Source organism: Trachurus japonicus, chromosome 24 (genome assembly GCF_045865225.1).
Source record: "Trachurus japonicus isolate A0001 chromosome 24, Traja_1.0".
NCBI classification, from domain to species: domain Eukaryota; kingdom Metazoa; phylum Chordata; class Actinopteri; order Carangiformes; family Carangidae; genus Trachurus; species Trachurus japonicus.
Window position 1 is genome coordinate 5,444,386 of NC_140930.1, and position 24,948 is coordinate 5,469,333.

The 24,948-nt window shown below is 41.8% G+C and overlaps 1 protein-coding gene across 1 annotated transcript in view; it reads right to left on the reverse strand.

The window, feature by feature from the left end:
• Positions 1-2,725: 2,725 nt before the first annotated feature.
• Positions 2,726-24,948, reverse strand: part of nmbr (neuromedin B receptor) — a 64,574-nt gene continuing 42,351 nt past the window's right edge. The window contains exons 4-5 of the mRNA XM_085770123.1: positions 7,376-7,614; positions 2,726-3,068 (exon numbers count right to left, since the gene is read on the reverse strand). Of these exons, the coding sequence (XP_085626249.1) occupies positions 2,906-3,068; positions 7,376-7,614 (402 nt within the window). The 3' untranslated portion in view covers positions 2,726-2,905. The remainder of the gene's footprint in view (positions 3,069-7,375; positions 7,615-24,948) is intronic.

The window sequence follows — 24,948 nt, forward strand, 5'->3', positions numbered from 1 at the left end:
CTACCTAAGCATAGGAAAATTGCTGCAATCTGAGAGTTCATGTGTTTGTGTGCTCATACAGGAATATTTATTGTGAGTCTCAATCAGAAAAGTGAAGCATGCGTGGCACTGAAAAAACACATCAAACATTTTAGAGAAGAAGTAGAAGAAAAAAACATCAAAACGTAATCAAAAGTCACAGCATAATCTTTTTTTTTCTGTAAGTGGTTGTTTTGAATACACAACACAATCTGCACACACATCACCACCTGTCAAGTTCATGCAAAGCAGCGACAAAGTGGAGACACTTAAACGTATGCACGGCTCTGTTAGTCTGTGCATCCACCAGGAACGTCCGTTTATATCTGACACCTGGACCTCCAGACGGGAGAACCAGACAGTCAGACTATCCTGACACATGATGTAGAAAGGATTTTTGCTTTGGTTGATTATGGAATGGCTTTGATAGACCGAGTTAAAGGACAATTCCGGGCAAATTCAACTCGGGGCTGTATTTTCCTAACATTTTAGGTCTAAAAGAAGGAATCTGAAGATTTTCAGTTATATTGCTCCTGTTTTGCGCTAGTTGTGTCTGTCCCCGCATCGCCACGGCAGCAATGAATGGGAGCGGATTGAAGTTCCGCTGCTTAGGCTGTTTACATCCCTCAAAGCTGCAATCTTTTCCCACAGACAGCGTCAGATGGCTACTCAAACATGCACAGAAAGTTTAATTACTTCAAGCAAGCCGACATGTTTGTAAAACTAGATCTAATTCAAAGTCTCCCGGAGTCTCGCGCAAGACCCAAGTTGCCATGCTTGGTGTATTCAGGTGCAGTGGGAGCTACCGTTTGTGTCATAAACACAGGAATATCATCTCTTGACTTGCTTCAAGTGTACATTTTTTTCCGCAGACAGCGTCAGGTGGCTACTCAAACATGCGCCGAGAAGTTTTTTTTTACTTCAAGCAAGTCAAGAGTTGATACTCCTGTGTTTATGACACAAACGGGAGCTTTCCAACTGCACCTGAACACACCGAGCACGGCAACTGGGTCTCGCGCGAGACTCTGGGAGACTTTGAATTAGATCTAGTTTTACAAACATGTCTGCTTGCTTTAAGTAAATAAACTTCTCGGTGCATGTTTGAGTCGCCATCTGACGCTTGAGTAGCCATCTGACGCTGTCTGTGGAAAAAAATTGCGGCTTTGACGGCTGTAAACAGCCTAAGCAGCGGAACTTGCATCCGCTCCCATTCATCGCTGCCATGGCGATGCGGGGACAGACACAACTAGCGCAAAACAGGAGCACTTAAACAGAAAATCTTCAGATTCCTTCTTGTAGACCTAAAATGTTTGGAAAATACAGTCCCGAGTTGAATTTGCCCGGAATTGTCCTTTAATGTCCTCCTTCAAAATATCTAAAAAATAAAATAATAATAATAATCATGGACCTACGAAAAAGTGTTTCCTCAGTTCCATCTGTTTCACATTAAAAGCCCTCCACAAGCTTAGGGAACATAATCCGTTCCCTCCTATTCCCTGAAAAGTTTCTGCAATTAAAGCTCCTTAGGAATCGTTGAGATTCACTAACACCCACTTTATATCATAAGAGAATCACAGGGCTTTTAATGAATTTCTGCTACCCAGCTTCACCCAGGCACCAGTGTTTGCATCTGGTACATCTGTGATCTCATTCTTCTGTCTTCTCCCCAATCTCCATTAGCACAGGCACCTCGAGGCATCTTCAATCTAATGATGCTCTCACCTTCTATCCTGAATAAGACTTGGAGATGCTACTTATGACATTTTCACTCAGTGGGCCATGACCCACCCCCAATCCACAGATTTCCATCAGAGGAACTTGGCCTAAGACTTGAGAGTTTCCAGCTCTTGTATAGAAACTGTACCGCAAAATAAGCAAAGATGCAACCCTGAGTCAACCGCGCCGATACTCTCACAGTACCTTGGCTACATCTTGAGATCATGCTCGTGAAATTCAAAAGCAAAATTTCTGAAAGGCACAACTCAGACAGACAGGGCCCAACACACTATGGTGGTCCCATACAGTAGATGTTCTGTTTCAGCCAGGCTGCTGCTGCGTTTAGTATCACTATAATTCTCAAACACAACGTTACCCGATGGACACAAAAAGTAACAGAGCCACAAACCAAACATTTACCAAACAGGGTTTTCCTCGACCCAACTGAGATGTTTTGGTTTCACAAGGCTTCAGGTAAGCGATTCACTTCACTGCTGTGACTCGTCTCCGTGTCTCAGGAGTTCAGAGAAAGAGAAAGATCCTGGAGAATCATTTGAAAACGTCCAAATGTCTCTACGGTCCTGAGCGTCCATCAGAGGACGTTGTCTTCTGCCTCTGGGGATGTTGCTTTCTCTCTCTCTCTCTCAATGGATCAACATCGTGTCACCAAACGCATGAAATGGCTTTTTATATCAACGGATGAAGAAGCATTCCAGCAACAGAAACAAGCTGTCACATGCTAATGCGTTTCCCATGCTACCACCGAGACTGTCCCACCTCTCAGGCTTGAATTTGTGAGTTGTTAAACTTTCCCTTGCAGATGTCTGTATGTGTCAGACATGTGTTGATAAATCTGGAGAGCGGTGGTTGTAGAGAAGTGAAGCATTTTACACTTTGATGGGTTTTTTTTGCTGCTTTCCTTTCTGACCTTGTATTTCCAAGAGGCACTTTTTTTGTTTGTTTGGTTGCCGAGTTGAAGATGTAGATGATGATGATGAAGCCTGATGTGTCAAAGAGGAGCAAGTGGTACAATCATCCACAGGGTGCAGGGTCGGTAGAGTTTCCTAACACCCGTCCTGGTCCTGGTCCTGCAGCTGCATGAGTCCAGGTGGACAGACGTCCTGAGATGAGCTGAAGCTGTGCGGGTCAGTGAACTCTCAGCCTTCTGCTTTTACAGAGCCACTTCCTGTCTGTTGGAGCTGCCGTTGGCTGCCGGAGCGATGATGGCGGCGGTGGGCGTGGTCTTCTTGATGGAGGTGAGGCGGATGTGGGACGTGCTGTGCAGGTAGCTGGCCTGACGCTCGGGGCGGTTACCTCGACCACATCGCAGCTGACTGAAGGAGAAAAAGAAAGAGTAAAGTTAATGATGCATGAGGACCTACAAGACCTTGAGAAGGTCGTCAACCAGCTTATTGAGGTTTGATTTCTGACTTGACTTAATTTAAAGGTATAATGTGTAGGAATTCCCCCCATCTAGCGGTGCAGTTGCATATCAGAACGTATTCTTGATGTTGCATTCACATGAAATCGGGCAGACGTCAGACAGACAACAGACGCTGCATGTAACAGGATAAACAAGCGTCTATGTAAACAAGTGGTCCGCCAGCACGGGGCAAAACAATACAGGTGTGACAATATGTTGTCATGGTGATGTGGTATTGTTTACCTGACCCACGTTTTACCGTCTTTCTCACGTGGAGTAAAATGACATCCAGTTGGTTTGCCGATGGCCGTCTGTCTGACTGCACCTGAATGCAACACCAGTGCCTCCGTCCTTCGTCACACTACACAGTGGTGACAGTTTGAACAGGCCGAGCCGACAGCTTCACTGAGTTTCCGTGGTTACCTACGGTCACGCTGCCACTCAACGTAAAAAATGGCGATGCAACATGGCCGCCTCGGTTCGGTGCGTCACCCACTTATGTATTTGTAACGACTTGTAACAACTCATTTTGAGGAACCAGAAAGCTTTCATTTGTATGCGGTTGTGATTTGACTTCAGTGAAATATGTATTTATGAAAGCAATATTTGATTTTTGCTAATAAAAAGCCAAATAAGTTACACAATGGGGCTTTAATGACCAATCATTTTACAGAACCACATTGTAGTATTGCTGCCATAGCAAGTGTTGCATTCAGAAAGTTTTGGTGTTTTATTGTGTGTAAATTAAAACAAAACAAAGGAAACTAATATGATCTGTTCCCATTTATTATTTAGTGATTCTTATTAGTTTTTATTTCCTGAACCCGAATAGTTTTAAAATGTTTAATTTCCATGTTCAGTCATAAACAAGCTTTGTGTACTTTTGTGTTCCAGTCAACTGGTTCAACAAATTATTTATTTGTGAAATATGGCTCTCAGAAAATGAAACTAAGTGACTATTAAACTGGATGAAACACTTTCCTTTGTGATCGGCCTCACTGTTGGTGTCTGTGATTACATTTTTTGCTGGACTGTAACACTGTAGCCATAAATGTCACTGACTGACTGAACTACAGGGAAGCAGAGGAGGACTTCCAATAAACTGAGCCTCACCTCAATCACAGCTGTTTAAACTGCTTTTACGACATGTATCCTTATTTACTGAAGGAGACAGAGGTGTAACTAAATATAAGACACAAAGAGCAGGGGGTTTTAACACTCGCAATTTAGCAACAACAACAGAAAATAAATGAATTAATAAGAAAGTAAGGGCAAATGCCTGTGTTATGTTGCCACAAGAGACCGACCGTGGACATGGTGTAATTTAGTATATTGTCAAACCAGAGGTAGCTAATGGGGGGGAAACTGATTAAAAAACACATTTGCTGCTAACTCAAGGGATATGTCCAACTACATAATCCTAATAAACAAGGAAATAAAGACCATTAGCTCCCTTGGTAAAAAGTCTTAATGGAAATTCTCACATTTTAACCAATAGCATAGTTTCAGGAAACCTAAACTTATAAGTAATAAAAAAAAAACAAATCTACAGAAGGTAAATTATCACATATGCTTCTGGAGCCTCATAATTGCTTCCCAGAGGCACATTTTATTTTCCTGACACATCCTCAGCTGCCTGTGCCGGTGTCAGGATTTGCCTGCAAATCTGACCCAAATGAAAAGTGCAAAGCCCGTCCCCGGGTAACTGTTCCTCACTCTGACAGTCACAGAGAGGATTGTGCTAGAGTTGGCATGAAGATGAGGAGCTGAGGAGGGTTTCCATCCTGCCGGGGCGGAGTAATGAGAAGTCGCTGGGTGTTTAGCAGGAGTGGGAAGCACTCAAACTGAGATTTAAAAGTCCATGATTGCTACGTTTTGCAGCGGAGTCATGGAGGCCGTTTGCAGGGAGACGTTAAGTACTCGTCACCTGCTCCGAGGCGTACTGATGTTCAGCCCTGGGGAAAGTTTTTGATTAGTGTTTACAGGGAGTAAAAAATAATAAAAACACCGGCATGGCTGTGCCAACACTGAGGCAGCAGACTGTCGGAGCAGAGGCCAAGTCGCATCAGTCTGCAGGCCCTTTTGATTTGTATCCTCCCATCGTATACATGTCTTATTTATTTGCATTATATAAATCCAATCATTGCGGACATAAAGAATTGTTTGAGCGTTTTCCCCCCTCTGCATGTTTTCCATCTTTTTTATGGTGCGAGCAGTGAATCTGAGCAACAATACAATGTGTTCTGTTCTGTCTCTGCTCCCTCTCTGTCAGACCGCATGCTGAAATGTGGAGGGGAAACATTTTGTTGCTCAGCAGCTGTAAATAATCTGAGAATTAAATCACCATCATCATTCTGAAAATGTGGTATTTTCATACAGATCTGAATTTATAATGAAAGTCACAGGAGCTGTGAATTTGTAGACTTCTGCAACTCTGTGACGTTTATGGAGTGAACGTGCATTATGATGATAAGCATGAATGGATTAGCCATCAACTGACTGGGGATGCCTAATAACAAAAAAATAATATCAAGAATAATATCAATACAAATACAGTATATCCCTTTAAAGGGACAGTTCAACATTTTGGCAAATTGGCCCATTGCCATAATCGCTATAGTCATAGCAGTAGGTTCGTTACCTTTAATTGTCGGTGCAAGCTATTTTTTAGAACGGCAGAGCAGAGCCGTGAGCTGCTCAGAGCTACGCTACGGAGGCTAATGGGATTTCTTGGTTTCCCTCATCAAACTCATCAAATACACAATCCAACAACTCCAAAACGCTCTGGTGGACAAGTTGTGACCTGCACATTCACCACGCTATGAGATAATAACACAACGTTAGTTGTTTTAGAGCGAAATAGAGAGACTGCTTGCTGAAAAACTGTCCCTGAAGACAGCGCGCATCAGCTGTTTTGTATGAATTTCCCTCTAAAACAACTCTGTCTGGTAACGTTCTGTTATTATCTCATAGCGTGGTGAATGTGCAGGTCACAACTTGTCCACCAGAGCGTTGTGGAGTTGTTGGATTGTGTATTTGATGAGGGAAACCAAGAAATCCCATGAGCCTCCGTAGCGTAGCTCTGAGCAGCTCACGGCTCTGCTCCACCGTAGCTTGCACTGACAATTAAAGGTAACAAACCTACTGCTATGACTATAGAGATTATAGTAATGAGCCAATTTTCCAAAATGTTGAACTATCCCTTTAAAGTCAGAGTGAAAGTATTTCTTTCTCTTCTACAGTCGTGTCCAATCTGACCTCTGACATTTACAGTAATTGTACAATGTTTCTGTCACATGGGCCGTCAGCTGCTGTAGATGTTTTCTGTGATTGTACAAGTTGTATTTTAATCCCCAGTGTCACTCTGCAGGAGATAAAACCGGACCAGACCGGTCCATTTGAAACCTTAAAGGGGAACTAGTATGTACGTCTGCTCGCTTTTCTGCTGTTTTGAAATGGTAACACACACTGGAACACGGCAAAATGCTAAACAACCCCCCACCCCTGCACCGCCACCGAGTTGTTTTAGAGGTAAATTCATGCAAAACCTCTGATGCGTGTTGCCTTCAGGGACAGTTTTTCAGCAAGCAGTCTCTGTATTTACCTTGAAAACGACTCTCGTAACGTTCTGTTATTATCTCATAGCATTAGCATTGATGAGGGAAACCAAGAAATCCCATTAGCCTCCGTATAGCTCTGAACAGCTTGCGGCTCTGCTCCACCGTTCTAAAAATAGCTTGCACCTACAATTAAAGGTAACGAACCTACTGCTAAGACTATAGCGATTATGGCAATAGGCCAATTTGCCAAAATGCTGAACTATCCCTTTAAAGGGATATACTGTATATTTTACCAATCAGCGTATTGATAAGCTTCTTCTTTTTGTTATTAGGCATCCCCAGTCAGTTGATGTCTAATCCATTCATGCTTATCATCATAATGCACTTTCACTCCATAAAAGTCACAGAGTTGCAGAAGTCTACAGATTCACAGCTCCTGTGACTTTCATTATAAGTTTAGATCTGTATGAAAATCCCACATTTTCAGAATGATGACGGTGATTTAATTCTCAGATCATTTACAGCTGCTGAGCAACAAAATGTGGGTTTGCACCGACAATTAAAGGTAACGAACCTACTGCTATGACTATAGCGATTATGGCAATGGGCCAATTTGCCAAAATGTTGAACTATCCCTTTAAACACGTCGTCTACTGACCTGTTGAAGTGCCTGCGGAAGCTCTCGCTGAGCAGGTAGAGGGCGAAGGGGTTGACGCAGGAGGAGGAGAAGCTGAGGACGCGGGCCAGCAGGGTGATGACCAGGTGGGCCAGCGACAGGTCCATCTGGTGGTAGTGGAAGGAGCGGTACATGTAGAGCACGTGGTTGGGGAACCAGCACAGGGCGAACAGACCCACGAACACCAGCACGATCTTGGCCAGGCGCTTCCTGGTCTCCATCTGCAGGAACCAAGAGAAGATCGAACACTGAGCACGAGTTCACATCACTTCACTCAGGTACGTTTACATGACGCTTGAAAAAAACAAATTATTGCCTTAATCCGACTATAACTGGACAACTGAAGTGCATGTAAACACCTTAGTCTGATTGAAATCGGAGTTGGAGAGCTCCGATTAAAGGGACAACGAGGAGTTTCTATTTGGTTATAAAAAAAAGTCTCAAGTTAATTTGGATGAATCTACGTTACCCACACTTGTTAATGGGCCTATTTTCGATAAATATATCGTTCTGTCTCTATCGTTATTTTGTTATTATTAGTGGTGGCGGAAATGCTGGTCGAGCCGACCAGCGTTTCTTTACTTTCGGTTTCGTGGCGAGTCATGAGAATAACGCCGCCGAATTGCCGTTTATGGTCAGAACTACGACGGTATGTGATCGTCTTCAAAACTCTGACTTTAATTCTTGATGAATGAAAACATGAGTCTGTCTTGCGCCGGTCAAAGAATTTCACGGTGCGCGCGGAGGCTCATAAATGTAGTGTGAAATGCTTCGCTTTTCCAAAACTCCTCGTTGTCCCTTTAAGACACCCAGATAATGCGATTGGAATCATATTTTCTCCGTCATGTATACACCTTAGTCGGACTGAAGCTGGACAATGCATGTGCGCATGCCCCACAACAGTAGAGACGGCACAAAGTGGAGCAGAGAAGCCGCCAGAACCCGGCAAAGTAAAGAAAAAAAACCAACGTCAGCGCCGATTCAATGCATTTCACACAGAGCGACCAGGAAGAGTGTTTTATTAAAAAAGAGAGAGAAAGAGAGGAAAAAAGGAAAACGTATCCTATTCTCAGCGCGAATCCGGCCCAGACTGGCGCGTCTGGTCGGGAACTGCAGTTAAAAATGTATTATTAAGCTTACTAAGTTGTTTATATTCAGTTTTTTTACGAGGTGACAGAAAAGTCAACAGGACAGTGTATTAACCCGCTGAAACAGGGTGACGCCGCATAAGGGGGCGGACCCCGTTAGTTATTCGATTTTCTCAGTTGCATGTAAACTGAGACAAAGACAGAAGTCCGACTTGACACCAGAATTGAATTTTGAGCATAGTTCGATTAAGCTCTGCATGTAAACGTACTGACTGTGACTTTGGAGAAATCCAGGTTAGGAGCGAAATTGCACGCACAGCCTTTTATTTTGGAGGGAAAATGTAATCATGCGAGACAGGACTGAGGGTTTGACTCCCGCTGGGACCCCCCTGCTAAAAGCTTCTTCCAAATGTCCGACGGTATGATGAAACTGATGGAAACGGGAGGAAAAAAGCGCCACAAAGGGAGAAAATGGATTTGGAGGCATGATGCATTAAGTGTGCAGTAATGTACAAGGAGTTTGACCTTGTTAAGACATGAAGGAAAAGGTTGGTTTTTGCCGGTCGTGGGCACTCTACACAGGTCGGCCATCACGGTGCGTTCGCGTTCGGCCCATCGCCAACGCACATAAAAATGTCAACAGTGTTTTTTGAAGTGCCTCTCTGTGTACCGCGCACATCAAACGCACTGGACCTCCTGACCTTTTGATGTTCGTACTCCTGATGCCTCCGGAGCTCAAAGGAAAAAAAAAAAAAGTGCCGCAGACAGACGAGCTTCTTCCACCGCGTTCGCTTCATGCTTCAAAATCCATTTTAGGTTTATGTGCATAAATTAAACCCCGAGGAGCTCATTAGACCTTCTCGCCCCGAACATAAAGAGAAATAGAAAATCAGCTCTGCAGCATACATGTGTATTGTTGACACATCAGGCCACACTCAGAGCTGGTGGAGGCTTTTCACTTCTCTCTGGTGCTGCAAGGTTGTTGTTGTTTTTTCCTTTTCCTCCTTTCACCTGCATCTGTTGTGTGTGTATAAATGTATATCTATCTCTGTATACACTGCCCATTCAAAATAAAGATGTTAATCTGTTTCAGAAGGGTCAAATTATTGGCATCAATCAAATAAAACATCCTATAATGCTGTATTAGCATCAAAACAAAGTAAATAAAATGACAATACATACGTAGTCTAGAAAAAAAAAAAGGATTAGTCAGGGGGTAGGGGCCCCTTTAGTATTCTTTCAAGGGGCCCAGAAATCCTAGCAACGGCCCTGCTGAGACTAATTGGGTTAAGAACTGTCCAACGCATTATTAAAAACTGGAAGGAGAGTGAGGAACCATCATCTTCAAGGAAGAAATGTGGTCCAATGTGACCACTTAACCTCACTGACCATCTTTGAAAATTAATGCAACTCTGGATGGAAAGAAATGTTGTGACATAGCAGAAGCTTATCGAAATGATACCACAGCAAATGCATGCGGTAATCAAAGCTACAGGCAGTCCAACAAAATATCAGAGTGTGTATTTATATATTGGTGAAGCAGGGATGTTGAGACTGCAGGAGCTGCACACAGACAGACTGAGGAGCAACCAGCTGCTGCAGTGAAACGTCAGAGTCCAGGACTGGAGAGATGAGAGTGTGAACTCACCGTCACTCATTACGAAATGATTTAAGTCTGAAGTCTTAAAGGACAATTCCAGGCGAATTCAACTCGGGGGTGTATTTTCATATCATTTTAGGTCTAAAAGAATGAATCTGAAGATTTTCAGTTTAATTGCTCCTGTTTTGCGCTAGTTGTGTCTGTCCCCGCATCACCACGGCAGCAATGAATGGGAGTGGATGTAAGTTCCGCTGTTTAGGCTGTTTATCTCCCTCAAAGCTACGATTTTTTTCCACAGACAGCGTCAGGTGGCTACTCAAACATGCACCGAGAAGTTTATTTACTTCAAGCAAGCCGACATGTTTGTAAAACTAGATCTAATTCAAAGTCTCCCGGAATCTCGCGCGAGCCTGAAGTTGCAGTGCTGGTGTGTTCAGGCGCAGTAGGAGCTACTGCTTGTGTCATAAACACAGGAATATCAACTCTTTACTTGCTTCAAGTGTACATTTTTTTCCACAGACAGCGTCAGGTGGCTACTCAAACATGCACCGAGAAGTTTTTTTTACTTGAAGCAAGTAAAGAGTTGATATTCCTGTGTTTATGACACAAACGGTAGCTTTTCCCACTGCATGTGAACACACCAAGCATGGCAACTTGGGTTTCGCGCGAGACTCCAGGAGACTTTGAATTAGATCTAGTTTTACAAACATGTCGGCTTGCTTGAAGTAAATAAACTTCTCGGTGCATGTTTGAGTAGCCATCTGAAGCTGTCTGTGGCTTTGAGGGCTGGAAACAGCCTAAACAGCGGAACTTACATCCACTACCATTCATTGCTGCCGTGGCGATGCAGGGACAGACACAACTACCGCAAAACAGGAGCAATTAAACTGAAAATCTTCAGATTCATTCTTTTAGACCTAAAATGATATGAAAATACACCCCCGAGTTGAATTCGCCTGGAATTGTCCTTTAATGTAAACATACATCAAAAATACTAATTTAAAGCAGAAGTAAGTGGTCCGGTCGTTTTCGCTAATGCTGCGTTCCAGGCAGGCTTTTGAAATCGTAAATTACAGCTTCAAGTCACAACTTACGACTTTGTAGCGTTCCAGGCAACCCACTCGTGTTGTTCCGACCTGTTTTACCGGTGAAAGTCACTATAACGGCCACTCGTAACTTCCGACCGGTGAACTCGTACCAGATCGAACTGGTACCACTTCACGGTGGGAAAAATACGAGTTTCCTTGAACGCACCATAACAGTCCTCGTCCCTACGTCGCCACATTCACGGCGTTCCTTGGCTGCACACACAGCCCTGCATGCTGTTCTCTCTCCTCATTGGATAAAAACTGTAGGATACGATAAATGTTTTCTCCTCGGCTCAGAGCAGAGCAGAGTGACTGACAGACCCGTGTTTCAGACCAAACACTCTATGTAAGTGATTGCTGTTGGAAGATATAACTATTTAAGACTTATATTAACACAAATATATCACTTACTTCTGCTTTAATGTGTAATTGATATTCGTATTTTCTATAATTAATAATTTATTTCGTAAATGCATAGACAGATTACACATATTTTCAAATTCAGCAAGAACTCATTTGTAAGACAGAGTATTAGGGCCACATTGACAAATAAAAAATCACAAACTTCGAGAATAAAGTCGTAAATTTACAACTTTATTCTCATAATGTTAGGACTTTTTTCTCGTAGGAAATGTACAACTTTATTCTCGTAAATTTACAAATTTATTCTCGTAAATTTACAAATTTATTCTCGTAAATTTATGACTTTATTTACAACGTTATTCTTGTAATGTTATGATGTTATAACATGTTATGTTTCTCGTAAATGTATGACTTTATTCTCGAAGTCTGTATTTTTTTTTCTCACTGTGGCCCTAACACTCCATTGTACATTTGTTCAATAAATGGTTAAAAAAAACTAAACATTTGTTATGTGTTGGTCTGTTTGAGTGGACATCTGAGTTTGACCTCCAGTCTCTTTACTTTCTAGTATGTGGCTGAAGAGCTCAGGATGAGTTTATGAGTCTTTGGGAGAAAAAAGTGAATGTTGAGTTTTGAATCTTGACCCCGGTGTGACGCGGTTAAAAAGTTAATTTGCACACAATCAGAGGAGGATTAAATTCCCAGTTTCACACTGTACACTCCTTTAATTAATGAAACTCTGAACACATGTGGGCTCCTGCTGATCCTGTGGTTCAGTTGTGACGGCGCCCGGCAGCGCGTTGCCTCACGTTGCCTTGACTCGCCTCTTAAAGACGAGAAACAGTAAATTAAAAAAAAAAAAAAGTCAAAGTTACCCAGCGGCGGCAGCAGAGCTGTGCTGATCACAGAGCAGGGATCATCTCTGCTGCTGCTGATTTGTGTTTGTTCTGATTCGCTGCCAGTGGTCGGGCGCAGTTTGGCGTTTCTCTTCAGATCCTCTTAGGCACCTGCAGCTCGGGGCCACAACTCATCTGGAAGGGTGGATTATGCCAACGCATGAATGTGTGCGTGCATGCATTTGCCACCTACCTGCAGCTGCTTCCACAGCTGAGAGCGTACTCACGTCTCTAATAGAGTTTCTCCTCAGCTCATTGTTGATAAATCCTCAGAGCTCCCCAGCAGAGCCGCTAACTGCCGCCTTTGTCGCCAAGCAGCGGGCCTGCAAAGCCTCCTGGGAGTTCCCATTAAAGGCACGTGTGAGACAGATCAACACCTGAGGTGTCGGCGGAGCAGCCACAGCCATCAAGTTGTCACTTTTCTATCACACACCAGAGGCTGAGAGTTGTGTGCTTGCTTGTTGGTTTTTTTTTTTACACATGAAATACAGCCACTGCATAGAGCAGACGGAGTATCCCATCATGCACTTGTGCAGTAGGTGGAAGATAGGGACAGATAAGAGGAGCAGTGACATCCAGCAGATGCAGAGATAGAGAAGGTAGAAATGAAATTAGTTCAGTAAAGTGAAAAATACAAAAGTGAACGTGAGCCGCTCGACTACAGGGAGAACTGAAGGTGTGTGTCTGTGTGTGTGTGAGAGAGAGAGAGTGAGCGTTTTGCTGTGGCTTCAGTTTTGGAGCGATGTTTAGGGTTCAATAAACTACACTTTCCTTTCTTGTTCCCACCAATGTTAAAGGCATAGTTCAAGATTTTGGCAAATTGACCCATTGCCATAATCACTATAGTCAAAGCAGTAGGTTCGTTACCTTTAATTGTCGGTGCAAGCTATTTTTAGAACGGCGGAGCAGAGCCGCTAGCTGCTCAGGCTAATGGGATTTATCGGTTTCCCTCATCAAACTCATCAAATACAATGGGCCAATTTGCCAAAATGTTGAACTATCCCTTTAACACAATCACCAGATGTTTATCTACTTGTTTTTCTTTTTTAAATGTTGTAGTAACAACAGGTCGGTGTCAGCCAATCAGAAGAGAGGAGGCTATGATCCTCTCTTCTGATTGGCTGGCCGTTTCCTGAGTCGATCCAATAAAACCAGAGCAGATTTCAGAATAAAAAAAACACTCAGAGAAACCAAGATCCTGCAAAGTTGTTGGATGGTGGTGGGTCCAAGTGAGGAGGGGGCGGGGCTTTGTTGTGACATCACAAAGTGACAGGAAGTCCTGACGGCTGGTTTTAAGGCTCAGTTTCTGAATACAGGCTGTGTGCATTTCTCTGTGGACTGAGGCTTTGATACTTTCACAGTATTAATATAGAACCTAGAGCTGCTTTATAATCACACTACACATCTTTATACTGCATTGCAACTTTTAATGCATGAATTAAAGGGACATTGTGTAACTTCACTTGTTATCTATTCACGAAAATCATATTGTCACGTGTATTGTTTTGCCTCGTGCTGACGGACCACTTGTTTACATAGAGGCTTGTTTATGCCGTTACGTGCAGCGGCTGTCGTCCGTCTGCCGTCTGCCCAATTTCACGTGAATGCAGCATGAAAAATACGATTGAGTTGCTTGCGATATACAACCACAACGCTAGATGGGAGTAATTCCTACACAATGTACCTTTAACATAAATATGTTTCAATGAATAATGAATAATAATAATAATTCCTGAAACAACACTGTTGTTGCCTCTCGTCCATGTTGAGTTCAGGTTCAGAGTCAAACGTTGTTTCGGAGCATTTATCCAACACACGGATCAAAGTGCTTCAGTTGTCACAGATGAGCTGGAGCTCTGTTGTGTTCACTGTCTTTAGAGTGTCTGTAGCTACGTTGACACATCTGCCCATCTTCATCTGTGCTGCATTCAAGTGACAAGGTGACATCCAGACTTGACGGTTCAAAGCAGCGACTGTCTCGTCGTCCTTTTGAAGCCGTGAAAACTGAACTTCTAGAAACTCCTCAGTCTGGTTTTTCTCCATCATCCTCTTCACCCTCGGAGCACAAATCAAGTGTGTGGTGTCGCATTAGAGTCGATCTTATGCAGCAAACTGCAGAGCTTTAAAAAGGAAAAGGCAATTTATTTGTTGGTATTTTTGATTTATCTGACAAAATGAGTTATGTAAATTCTCCTTCTTCTCTGATTCAATGCAATTTCTCTGCATGACTACAGTCGCTCCTTTTATTGTTGGAGAGAGTAACAGTAGTTACAGGAGATTAAAGAACTGAACAGGATCAACTTCCTGCATCTTTGTTGTTAGTTATGCTGTAATCAAAACCCGGGAGAGGAGACGCTTGTTAAATTATGGTCTTGCATGTCACAGTGGTTCTTTACTGGTGATGATCCACTTTATTTTTTGGTCTTTGAAGGAAACAACTCCTCTGTAAAAGTCAGTGATTGAACTCAGAAACCTCACGGTGCTTTTTGTCCACGTTCGTTTCAGCTGATGAATCTAAAGGTTAAAGATTCAAGGTGTCTTTAATTATCTTTGGTTTACAGCCAGCAGAGCAAAATCAAACGAATAAAACAGCAAATAGATAAAGTCACAAATTACAGCTGAAAAATTTCAGAGTGTTGTCTCAGCTGCAGGAGAATATGACCTCCTGACCCTCTGGTTCTGCACCGCAGCGTCTTATATCTGTGCCCTGAAGGCAACAATAAGAGGGGCCTGACCTTATACAGGTCATGGAGGTCAGACCAGTTCATAATCCACTTTTTGCTTCTCTTTAACACAAAAGTGACCCATGCCAGCAGATGAAAGGAGAAGTAAGCTGATTCAGTAAAACATTTCCTGTCTTTGAGCTCTGTTTTTGGTCTCCTCCACCTGCTGATGCCTTTGAAGCTCATTTCACTGTGTAATTAGTGCAACTTCAAGAAAGTAGCAGAGCAGGTTTCATTCTCACCTGGCGGAGTGTGAATGACAAAGCTCCTCCAGGTGAACAGGTACAGGGTAGAATGAAATAGATGCACGTGAAGTGAACATTGACTTCATCGATGCTACGCTCGGTTTAGCATCGACGCTACACTCAGTTTAGGATCTGTTCCCGTACTACGTGATTACACGTGGACCCCATCCTTTGTTGTCATAAATGCATCCAATCAAGGACGCTGAGAAAGCAGGTAATCCCGCGATTCAAATGCAGTTCACAGCCCGTTAAAAGTTGCAAGCTTAAACCGTTTTTTACGTGCCTTTTCTCAATTATCTGGACTATGAAACTTTGGGAGATTGTTTTTGAATGTAATTTCTTTGAAATTAGCAAAAAATAAAATTTTTGATTTTTTATTGGTTTTCCAAGTTATCAGCTGATTATCTAAAAATAGAACGTTGCGACTTCCGACTCATTTCGCCAGAGCAGGTCACATATTTTTCACTCCACTTCACCCAGAATGACATTGATAGCCAATCTCTCTTTTCTCTCTTTCTCCCTCTTTCTTTGTTTGCATCATGATCACAGGTGAACAGGATGCACCTACCTCGTTATATGGTGGCGGAGACATAGTATGATAATTGCTGATCACCGGGGGATGTGCTGATAATTTACGATGGGTTGGCATTCATTATCTTAAACACGTTGCTCACGATCAAATCTGAGATTCCTGCACCGTCCATGAATCCGGAGTAGAGTTTTAGTAGCTTGTATGTGCAAATCTACACACAGATTTGATAACGTTTCATGAATGAGACCCAGTGTGTGGAGGAGGCCTGAGAAGAAAAAACGTTTGTGAATGAGTTGTTAAATTCCCTGTTTGTGACCTGAAGAGGCAGCGTTGAGTCTGAACACCTGCAGCCCCCTCCTCACAACCAGTACAAACTCCAAGTTACATTTCAGACATGGACCCCACAAAAAAGTCCCCTGTTGGATCAATAGTCCCCATTTGGATAGGTACACACACACCTACACACACACAGTTTATTTCCGTCGACTCTGAAAAGCAAGAAAAAGCCTGGAGCGACACACATTGTCGGAGCTTCATGAATAAACATGAACTCTTGTCATTGTGTTTTTTTTATTCCGGAGCAGAAAAACAGAAAAGTTAAAGTGCTGCTGCTGAAACGAGCTTTTGTCTCTTTTTAATGTCGTTTGTGTTGAACGTTGTTCACATCGCTGCTGTTTTTGTCCTCGTCCTCGTTGTTCCAGCGAACACACGACACGACACAATAGACGCGCAGAAGAATACGCGAATACTCCACTGTCTATATTTAGTCTGAGAGGCTGCTGTGTGTCAGCGCATTACATCCAGTTCATTCAGCCCCAAAAAAACACACGAATGCACCGGGTATTTGTTCAACACGGAGCTAATGAGGACGTGTGCAGGAGAGGAAACGAGGCCGCGGCCAAGGCGCAGCACAGATTCATTTTCCACATGATGGTTTGTTTGTTTCCGCCCGTTAGCTAACGAGAGCGAAGCTGGAGAATCAGATGGACAGCGAACACAACATGGACGCTGACATGACAACACGTGACATGTCAGATGTCCGTGAACACAACACAAGAAGCTTTTTTTTCTTTCTTTTTTTTTAAACTGTCTGTAATGATATCACTGATAAAATGAAAAGTAACTGATGGTTTGACTTTGAAAATGATCAATAAAGTTGATAAAGATTTTGCAAAATACTTAAAGTTCAAGTTATTCAAAGTCTTTATAGTTATTGATTAGAAATAAATAAATTCAAATGTTATTTCTGTTTCTATACATGTATATTCATGTATTTCTGCATTTATTTAATTATCTGTACATTTATTCATTCAAGATTTATTTCTGTAGGCTATTCATTTATGAATTGATTTCTGTATTTCAACATTTTCCACCTTTTATTGATGTCTCTCTGTCTTTTCCATGCTAATAAATCAATAAATAATTACAGATACACATTTTTAAATGAAAATAAATAACAGGTAGATGTGTAAAACAGATTTTTTCATCCCATAAAATAATTTATTTTCCTTTCATTTAAACATTTATACTTGAATGATTTTGTCCCTCAGACTCCACTGTTCACGTGCCAGTTGAACCAAGGAGAAAATCTGAATGAAAAAGAAAAATCTGAATGAAATGTATTAAAAATGTAACACGAAAAAAAGGTAATTAGTGTTAAAATGAATTCTTTTGCAGGAAATATTGATTATAAGCTGCAGATTTTCCTCTTTGCCTCCTCATCTCTCTTCCTCCTCCTCTATCACTTCCTGTTCTTCCTCACCTCCTCCTCCTCCTCAGTGTGTGGAAGTTTGGGAGTTAACTTTTTGCTTATTCAGTGTCAGTGTCTCACTCTCTCTCTCTCTCTCTCTCACCCCATCTCTCATTAACATTTATATTAAACAGTCCAAAACAAGCTGTTTTCTCTCCTCTTTCCTTTTGCAGCACACATCTTGTGTTTGCACGTGCCTCTCCTCACTCTGCGCTCTTTACTGGCACGTTCTCTCGTCTATCTCACCAAACAGGATCAGAACGATTCCCATACAATCAATGAACTCTGATTAATTCAGTTGTTTTGTCGTGTTTTGGTGGAAAATCCGCTGAAAAACACCTCAGAGCTTTAGCAACATTCGGCTTCAGTGATTCTGCAGCAAAAATGAACTTTGTGGTCAAAGAGTCAATTAGATGTGAGGATGACTTTTTCATTCACAGTCGCTCTGTAAAAAAATGTGTCACACTTTTTCTTTCCTGGAAAAGTTTGTTTCCCACGGAGCAGCTGTGAACTCTCCACCCACCTGAGTCAAGTGGAGGTAAAAACACAAGAGCCTCGTCTTCTTCAAAATGATGATGAAAACTTGACTGTGACATTTTGCTTCTTTTGCAGCCTTCTGTACTCACTGACATAAACAGACGAGCTGCCAGATCTGGAGAAATCTAAGGCTCGGGGCTTCCCTGAGATATCGATATGCAAATGAAACAGACGGATGGATGGATGGACGGACGGACGGGGGGGAAATCTGACAGTAAAAGACCTCAGCGATATATGGTTTGTGTCATAATTTTCCTACAATGCATTGTGGGAGCGCTGAGCAAACGAGAGTGCACTTGTGTTTTCACTTGATTTTTCATTCAGGGGAGTAAAAGGACGTTGCTGCTGTAAATTACAAAGCGACTGACACAACGACAGTGGCGCCCTCAGCTCCGCCTGCAGCTCACTGACAAGATCTAGTAGTAGTTTATTCAGCCTTTTACACAAATTGTTTTCAGTTGAGCATCAGTCACAATCAGTCAACCTTCCATAATACCATCATTAGTTCAACTAGTTCATAAATAGGTCGAAAAGGTGCAGGCTGAAGCTATCTGGCTTATAAATGCCTTCCCTTTAATTCATTATTTCAATAAATCCATTAGAGCTCTTCATGGTTTCAGAGTGACAGAAAGAAACAAGTATCCAATAATTAACAAATGAAGCCAAAAAATAAAATAATTAAACAGTATTACAGTTGCAATCAGAGTCATAGAAAGAAACAAGTATCCAATAATTAACAAGTGTAGCCAAAAAATAAAAGAAAGAAATAATTTAACAGCATTACAGTTGCAATCAACACCTAATGAATCGATCCTGTTCATAGCTTTCTATCATTAATCTATTTCTAAATTGTGTTATGTTTTTGCATTGTTTGAGATTCTCTGTCAAGCTATTCCACAGTTTTACTCCTGCCACAGAGATACACATGTTTTTTAATGTAGTATTTATTCTTGGTTGTTTTAAGTTAAGTTTCCCCCTTAGCTCATATCTCTCCTCTCTTTCCTTGAACATTTTTTGAATATTAGGGAGTAAATTATTCTTGGCTTTGTATATTATCTGTGCAGCTTTAATTTTTACTAAGTTGGCAAACTTTAAAGCCCCAGTGTGTAACTTATTTGGCTTTTTATTAGCAAAAATCAAATATTGCTTTCATAAATACGTATTTCACTGAAGTGGAATCACACCCGCATACAAATGAAAGCTTTCTGGTACCTTAGAATGAGTTGTTACAAGTCGTTACAAATACATAAGTGGGCGACGCACCGAACCGAGGCGGCCATGTTGCATCGCCATTTTTTACGTTGAATGGCAGCGTGACCGTAGGTAACCACGGAAACTCAGCGGAGCTGTGGGCTCGGCCTGTTAAAACTGTCACCACTGTGTAGTGTGAGGAAGGACGGAGGCACTGGTGTTGCATTCAGGTGCAGTCAGGCAGACGGCCGTCGGCAAACCAACCGGATGTCATTTTACTCCACCAGAAAAAGATGCATGATTTACTATCCTTATGGCCCTTTTTTGTATAATGTAAATAGGTTGAAAGTTAGTTTGATAGGAGTTTCCCCAAATCTCTACACAGTATGACAGGTATGGTAATATGAGCGTGTTATATAGTGTATATAGCGGGGGGGTTTTTCACACCGACGAAACTGCTCCGAGTGCAGCTTCAGGTGAGAGAGAGGAAAAGTGTGAGTCTTTAATTTCACTGCTTGTTAACGTCGTCACCTGATGAAGATGAGTCTACGGTGAGGGGAGTTTCTCTCTGAGTTCAAAGATCCACCTGAAGGAAACTGTCAGTCCACAGGGACAGGATGTAATAACAGAGTCTGAGTCTCTGAGGACACAAATTCAATCTCTGCTGTTTGTTTGTATTTGTTGTTGTTGTTTTATTATTTGATTTGAACAAAAAGGTACAGTGTGGGTGTGAGACTGTTCTCTGTTTCAGCTCCAGGTCACGATTTTCCCTCTTCACTTAGTTTTATCATCATTTGTCAATTTAATGTGGAAGAGAAAAGAAAACTGAGCAAATCTCGAAATACAGAAAACAAAGGACTGCTGCTGTGTCTCGTGTCGGTCTTGTTTCTGTTTCTTTTTATCAATTAAATGTTGAGGATTGTAGTGTAAATATGCACAAGTTCAGGATATTAACAGTGGCTTCCCACCTATTACAGTCATGCAGAGATTAATTTACATTTCAAGAGACTCATGCTGTGTGTCTGTGTCACTGTTTACACAATGTGCACAAACATATTTGTTCGTTTAGAGCTACGTAAACACTCGTTCTCCTCATTAATGCACATTTTAATGAGTTTATTACAAAGGCTGCATCACTAATGTCTGGGTTAATGTGTACTCAGTGACATCGTCTAAAATCAGTCATCAGCATAAATCTGTGATGTTATGAGAAATATGGAAAACAGCTCATGAACATGTGGGGAAAGCAGTGAAGGTGAATTAAGGTGAGATTCAGTGTCTTCTCATTGGCTGACTGTTTTCTAAAGTGATCCAATAAAAAAAACAGCAGATTTCAGAATAAAAAACACTCAGAGAAACCAAATCAAAGTGTTGGATGGTATAGGTCCAGGTGGTGAGGGGGCGGGGCTTTGTTGTGACATCACAAAGTGACAGGAAGTCCTGACGGCTGGTTTTAAGGCTCAGTTTCTGAATACAGGCTGTGTGCATTTCTCTGTGGACTGAGGCTTTGATACTTTCACAGTATTAATATAGAACCTAGAGCTGCTTTATAATCACACTACACATGGACATCTACCTTTATACTGTATGGAGCTTTAATACAAACATCTACCTTCATACTGTATGGAGCTTTAATACAAACATCTACCTTTATACTGTATGGAGCTTTAACACAAACATCTACCTTCATACTGTATGGAGCTTTAATACAAACATCTACCTTTATACTGTGTGGAGCTTTAACACAAACATCTACCTTTATACTGTATGGAGCTTTAATACAAACATCTACCTTTATACTGTGTGGAGCTTTAACACAAACATCTACCTTTATACTGTATGGAGCTTTAATACAAACATCTACCTTTATACTGTGTGGAGCTTTAACACAAACATCTACCTTTATACTGTATGGAGCTTTAATACAAACATCTACCTTTATACTGTATGGAGCTTTAACACAAACATCTACCTTTATACTGTATGGAGCTTTAACACAAACATCTACCTTTATACTCTATGGAGCTTTAATACAAACATCTACCTTTATACTGTATGGAGCTTTAACACAAACATCTTTATACTGTATGGGGCTTTAATACAAACATCTACCTTTATACTGTATGGAGCTTAAATTACACACCTTCATTTGACTAAATCAAATTGAATATTGTAAATCCATTCCAAACCTATAATTGTTGCATGTTGTTAAAATGTTCTGCATCTCAGGGATTTCTTGTGCTGTTGTTTGTTGTAGTAGTTGTTGATGTTGTGTTTGTGGCTGCAGTCTGACTCTCAGTTCAAACTGAACAGACACTGACAAGGTTTTAGGCAGTTTTCTGTCACCGTCTGCTCCTTCCTACGACCGTTTTGTGGCGTCCAGCAGCCGTCAATCAATCAGCAGCTGTCACAGCGGATGATTCAGGACTGGCCGACAGAGAGCCTCCCTGTTGATGGAAGTGCAGACTCTCAGCAGCCTAAAGCGAAAGTAACTGCGGTCATAACTTTCTTAAACATCCTAAATGAGGGGATGTGCAGCGACAAACCTCAGGAGAAATCTAATTATTTCAGGAAAATGAAAGTTGAGCCCTGGCGGAAGCAGCTGACGGAGCTGAAGGTGCTGAAGTTGAAGGGATTCAGGAGCAATTATTTAGCTTCTGTGAAGAGTTTGAAAGTTGTGCATACAGAAACTGTCTGTATATTAAGTCACTTGTTCCTCTGCCTTCTCCCCGTCTCCCACTTCTTCAGTAATTAATCATCTGTTTCTGTGGTTCGTCAAAGCTCCAGGTTCCTTCCTGTGTTTATTTTAGAGTTCAGTCGGCGCCACCTTCCCTCGTCGATGCGCGTTAACGGCCTCTGGTCTGATTGATCCTGCAGCCGCATGGTGATGATGGCGGTTGTTGTTTAATGTGGCTTCTGTCAAATGACTGAGCTCGAAATTATTTTGTTGTTGTGGAAGCTGTCAGTCAGCCGTCGATGGAATATAAGAGTCACGGCTGCTGCTGAAGTGGTGAGTCAATAAACACAAGTCGGTAATGACAAAAGTGACAAAAACCGGTTCTCTGAGTTCTCTGCTGTGAGGAGCCGCTGAGCTTTAGGGTTAAGAGCTGTTAGCAGAAAGTAAAGAGATCTGGTCAAAGTGTCTCCAGCGTCGATCTGAGGCTTTTTCTACAACTACGTTTCCAGTTGTCTTGTTATCCTCTTGTTTTAAAGGCCCCAGATGTTCCAGCTTTAATCCTGTATCCACATGTTCATTATCTGTTGGTTTTTGCCAAATTCATGTCAGAAAGTTGTTACGGAGTGTTTTTTACATCAAAGTCGATGTATTTTCTCTTCTTGTAAAAGGATTTTACACATTTAATGACTCATCTTATACTCAAGGGTGTTTCTAATTTTGCATCCAATGAAGGAAACAGAGATTTCCCTAAATTATCTCTTTGTTTTTGTTCCAAAAGTGTTTTTTTTTTTTTCATTAAAGGGTTAGTTCAACTTTTTGGCAAATTGGCCCATTGCCATAATCCCTATAGTTATAGCAGTTTGTTACCTTTAATTGTCGATGCAAGCTATTTTTAGAATGGCGGAGCAGAGCTGCGAGCTGCTCAGAGCTACGCTACGGAGGCTAATGGGATTTCTTGGTTTCCCTCATCAAACGCATCAAATACACAATCCAACAACTCCAAAACGCTCCGGTGGACAAGTTGTGACCTGCACATTCACCGAGCTATGACATAATAACGGAACATTATGAGACAGAGTCAGTTTCGAGGTAAATTCATGCAAAACTGCTGATGCGCGTTCCCGTCTGGGGCAGTTTTTCAGAAAGCAGTCTCTGCATTTCCCTCTAAAACAACTCTGTCTGGTAACGTTCTGTTATTATCTCATAGTGTGTTGAATGTGCAGGTCACAACTTGTCCACCAGAGCGTTTTGGAGTTGTTGGATTGTGTATTTGATGAGTTTGATGAGGGAGCCCAAGAAATCCCATCATAGCGTAGCTCTGAGCAGCTTACGGCTCTGCTCCGCCGTTCTAAAAAGAGCTTGCAGCGACAAATAAAGGTAACAAACTTACTGCTACATTAAATGTGATTGGCTATTGTAGGCATTAAGCAATATCCCTCCCAAAAGTGAACCTTTTAGTGAAACTTTCTCTAATAATTAGTAATTTCTTGGCACTGGTATAGTAGGCTTCTGTACAACTGAATGAGTGTCTCTCTGGGAGGTGAGATATTTTATTCAGTGGTGCAGAGGTTTTGCTGCAGACCTTCAGTTTCTCCACCAGCCTTTAATATTGATAACTACAAACTTGAGGAGATCAGTTTCAGCAGTGCTCGTCCTCCAACATCATCTGCTAAAACTCCACCTCGATCTCTCTCTCTCTCTCTCTCTCTCTCTCTCTCTCTCTCTCTCTCTTTCACCAACTCTGTAATAGCTCTAACTTGTCTCATTACAGTTAAGTAGATTTGTCCATGTGGAAGCACAGAGCAGAGCTATGAGACTTTTATATAATGGGCTCAAAAGAATCCACACACACCTCTAGCATTTGTCATATTTAAATGGCTATAATTGTATTGAAGTGTCACATTTCAATTATTAATTAATTTCCTGGATGTTTATATTTGTTTTCTGTATGTTTCTATGGAGATTGCTTTTTTTATTGTTTAAAATTGAGCAGACAGGTAACCTGGGGATGTTTATGTTTACAGCACTAAGACAAACATGTTATTCCTGCAGCTCCGTCTTGTTAACTGAATGTGTTTTGTTCACCCAGCAGCGATCTCCAGGCGTCTGCTCGCAGCTACAGCACCGAGCAGTGACACCACATTAAGACCTCATGTGTTGCTCATGTTCACTGTTTCTGTGACCTGTTGCCACGGACAATTATGGAAAAGTTTATTTAGCCTATGTCAGTAATTCAATTCAAAAAAGCCTAGATCAGGGGTTTTCAAAGTGTGAGAGAGTGAGCCCCCCTTAATGAAAAATAATCTCTAAAAATGTTGGCCTCTAGGCCTATGCACTCAATGGATGGGGCTTTTTGACTTGGACAACTGGAAATTGACTTTTAATGTGTTAAAGGTGTACAGAAATGGCCGTTTGTCCTGTTTGTCGCGCCGAGTTGTCACGAGCTGCAACACGAGTTTACCCGAGTAAGGAAAACAAATTTGATTGGTCGTTATCGAGCGGGCGGGATATTCAAAGCTTGGGGCGAGACCGAGCTCGGTGTGTGTGTGTGCGTGTCTCAGACGTTTGAATGACGGATGACGGATCCAATATCAGTGGCTGATGAATCGTGTACAGGCTGACGTATAATCCGTGCGCCTGCATTATCCAATGCGAAAAAAAAATACCCCACTTTCATCCCGGATTTACTCAAAAATAGAATTTTACACAAAGTTTGGCCTACATCGTCTGATAGATGAGTTATTACACTAATTTTATGACCCAGAGTGAGCTCAAATTTAATTTTCTTTTCTGTACACCTTTAATGTAGGACTTTAGCCATTATGTAGCAATCGCAAAAACTCATTAAGTGCTAAGGTACGACAA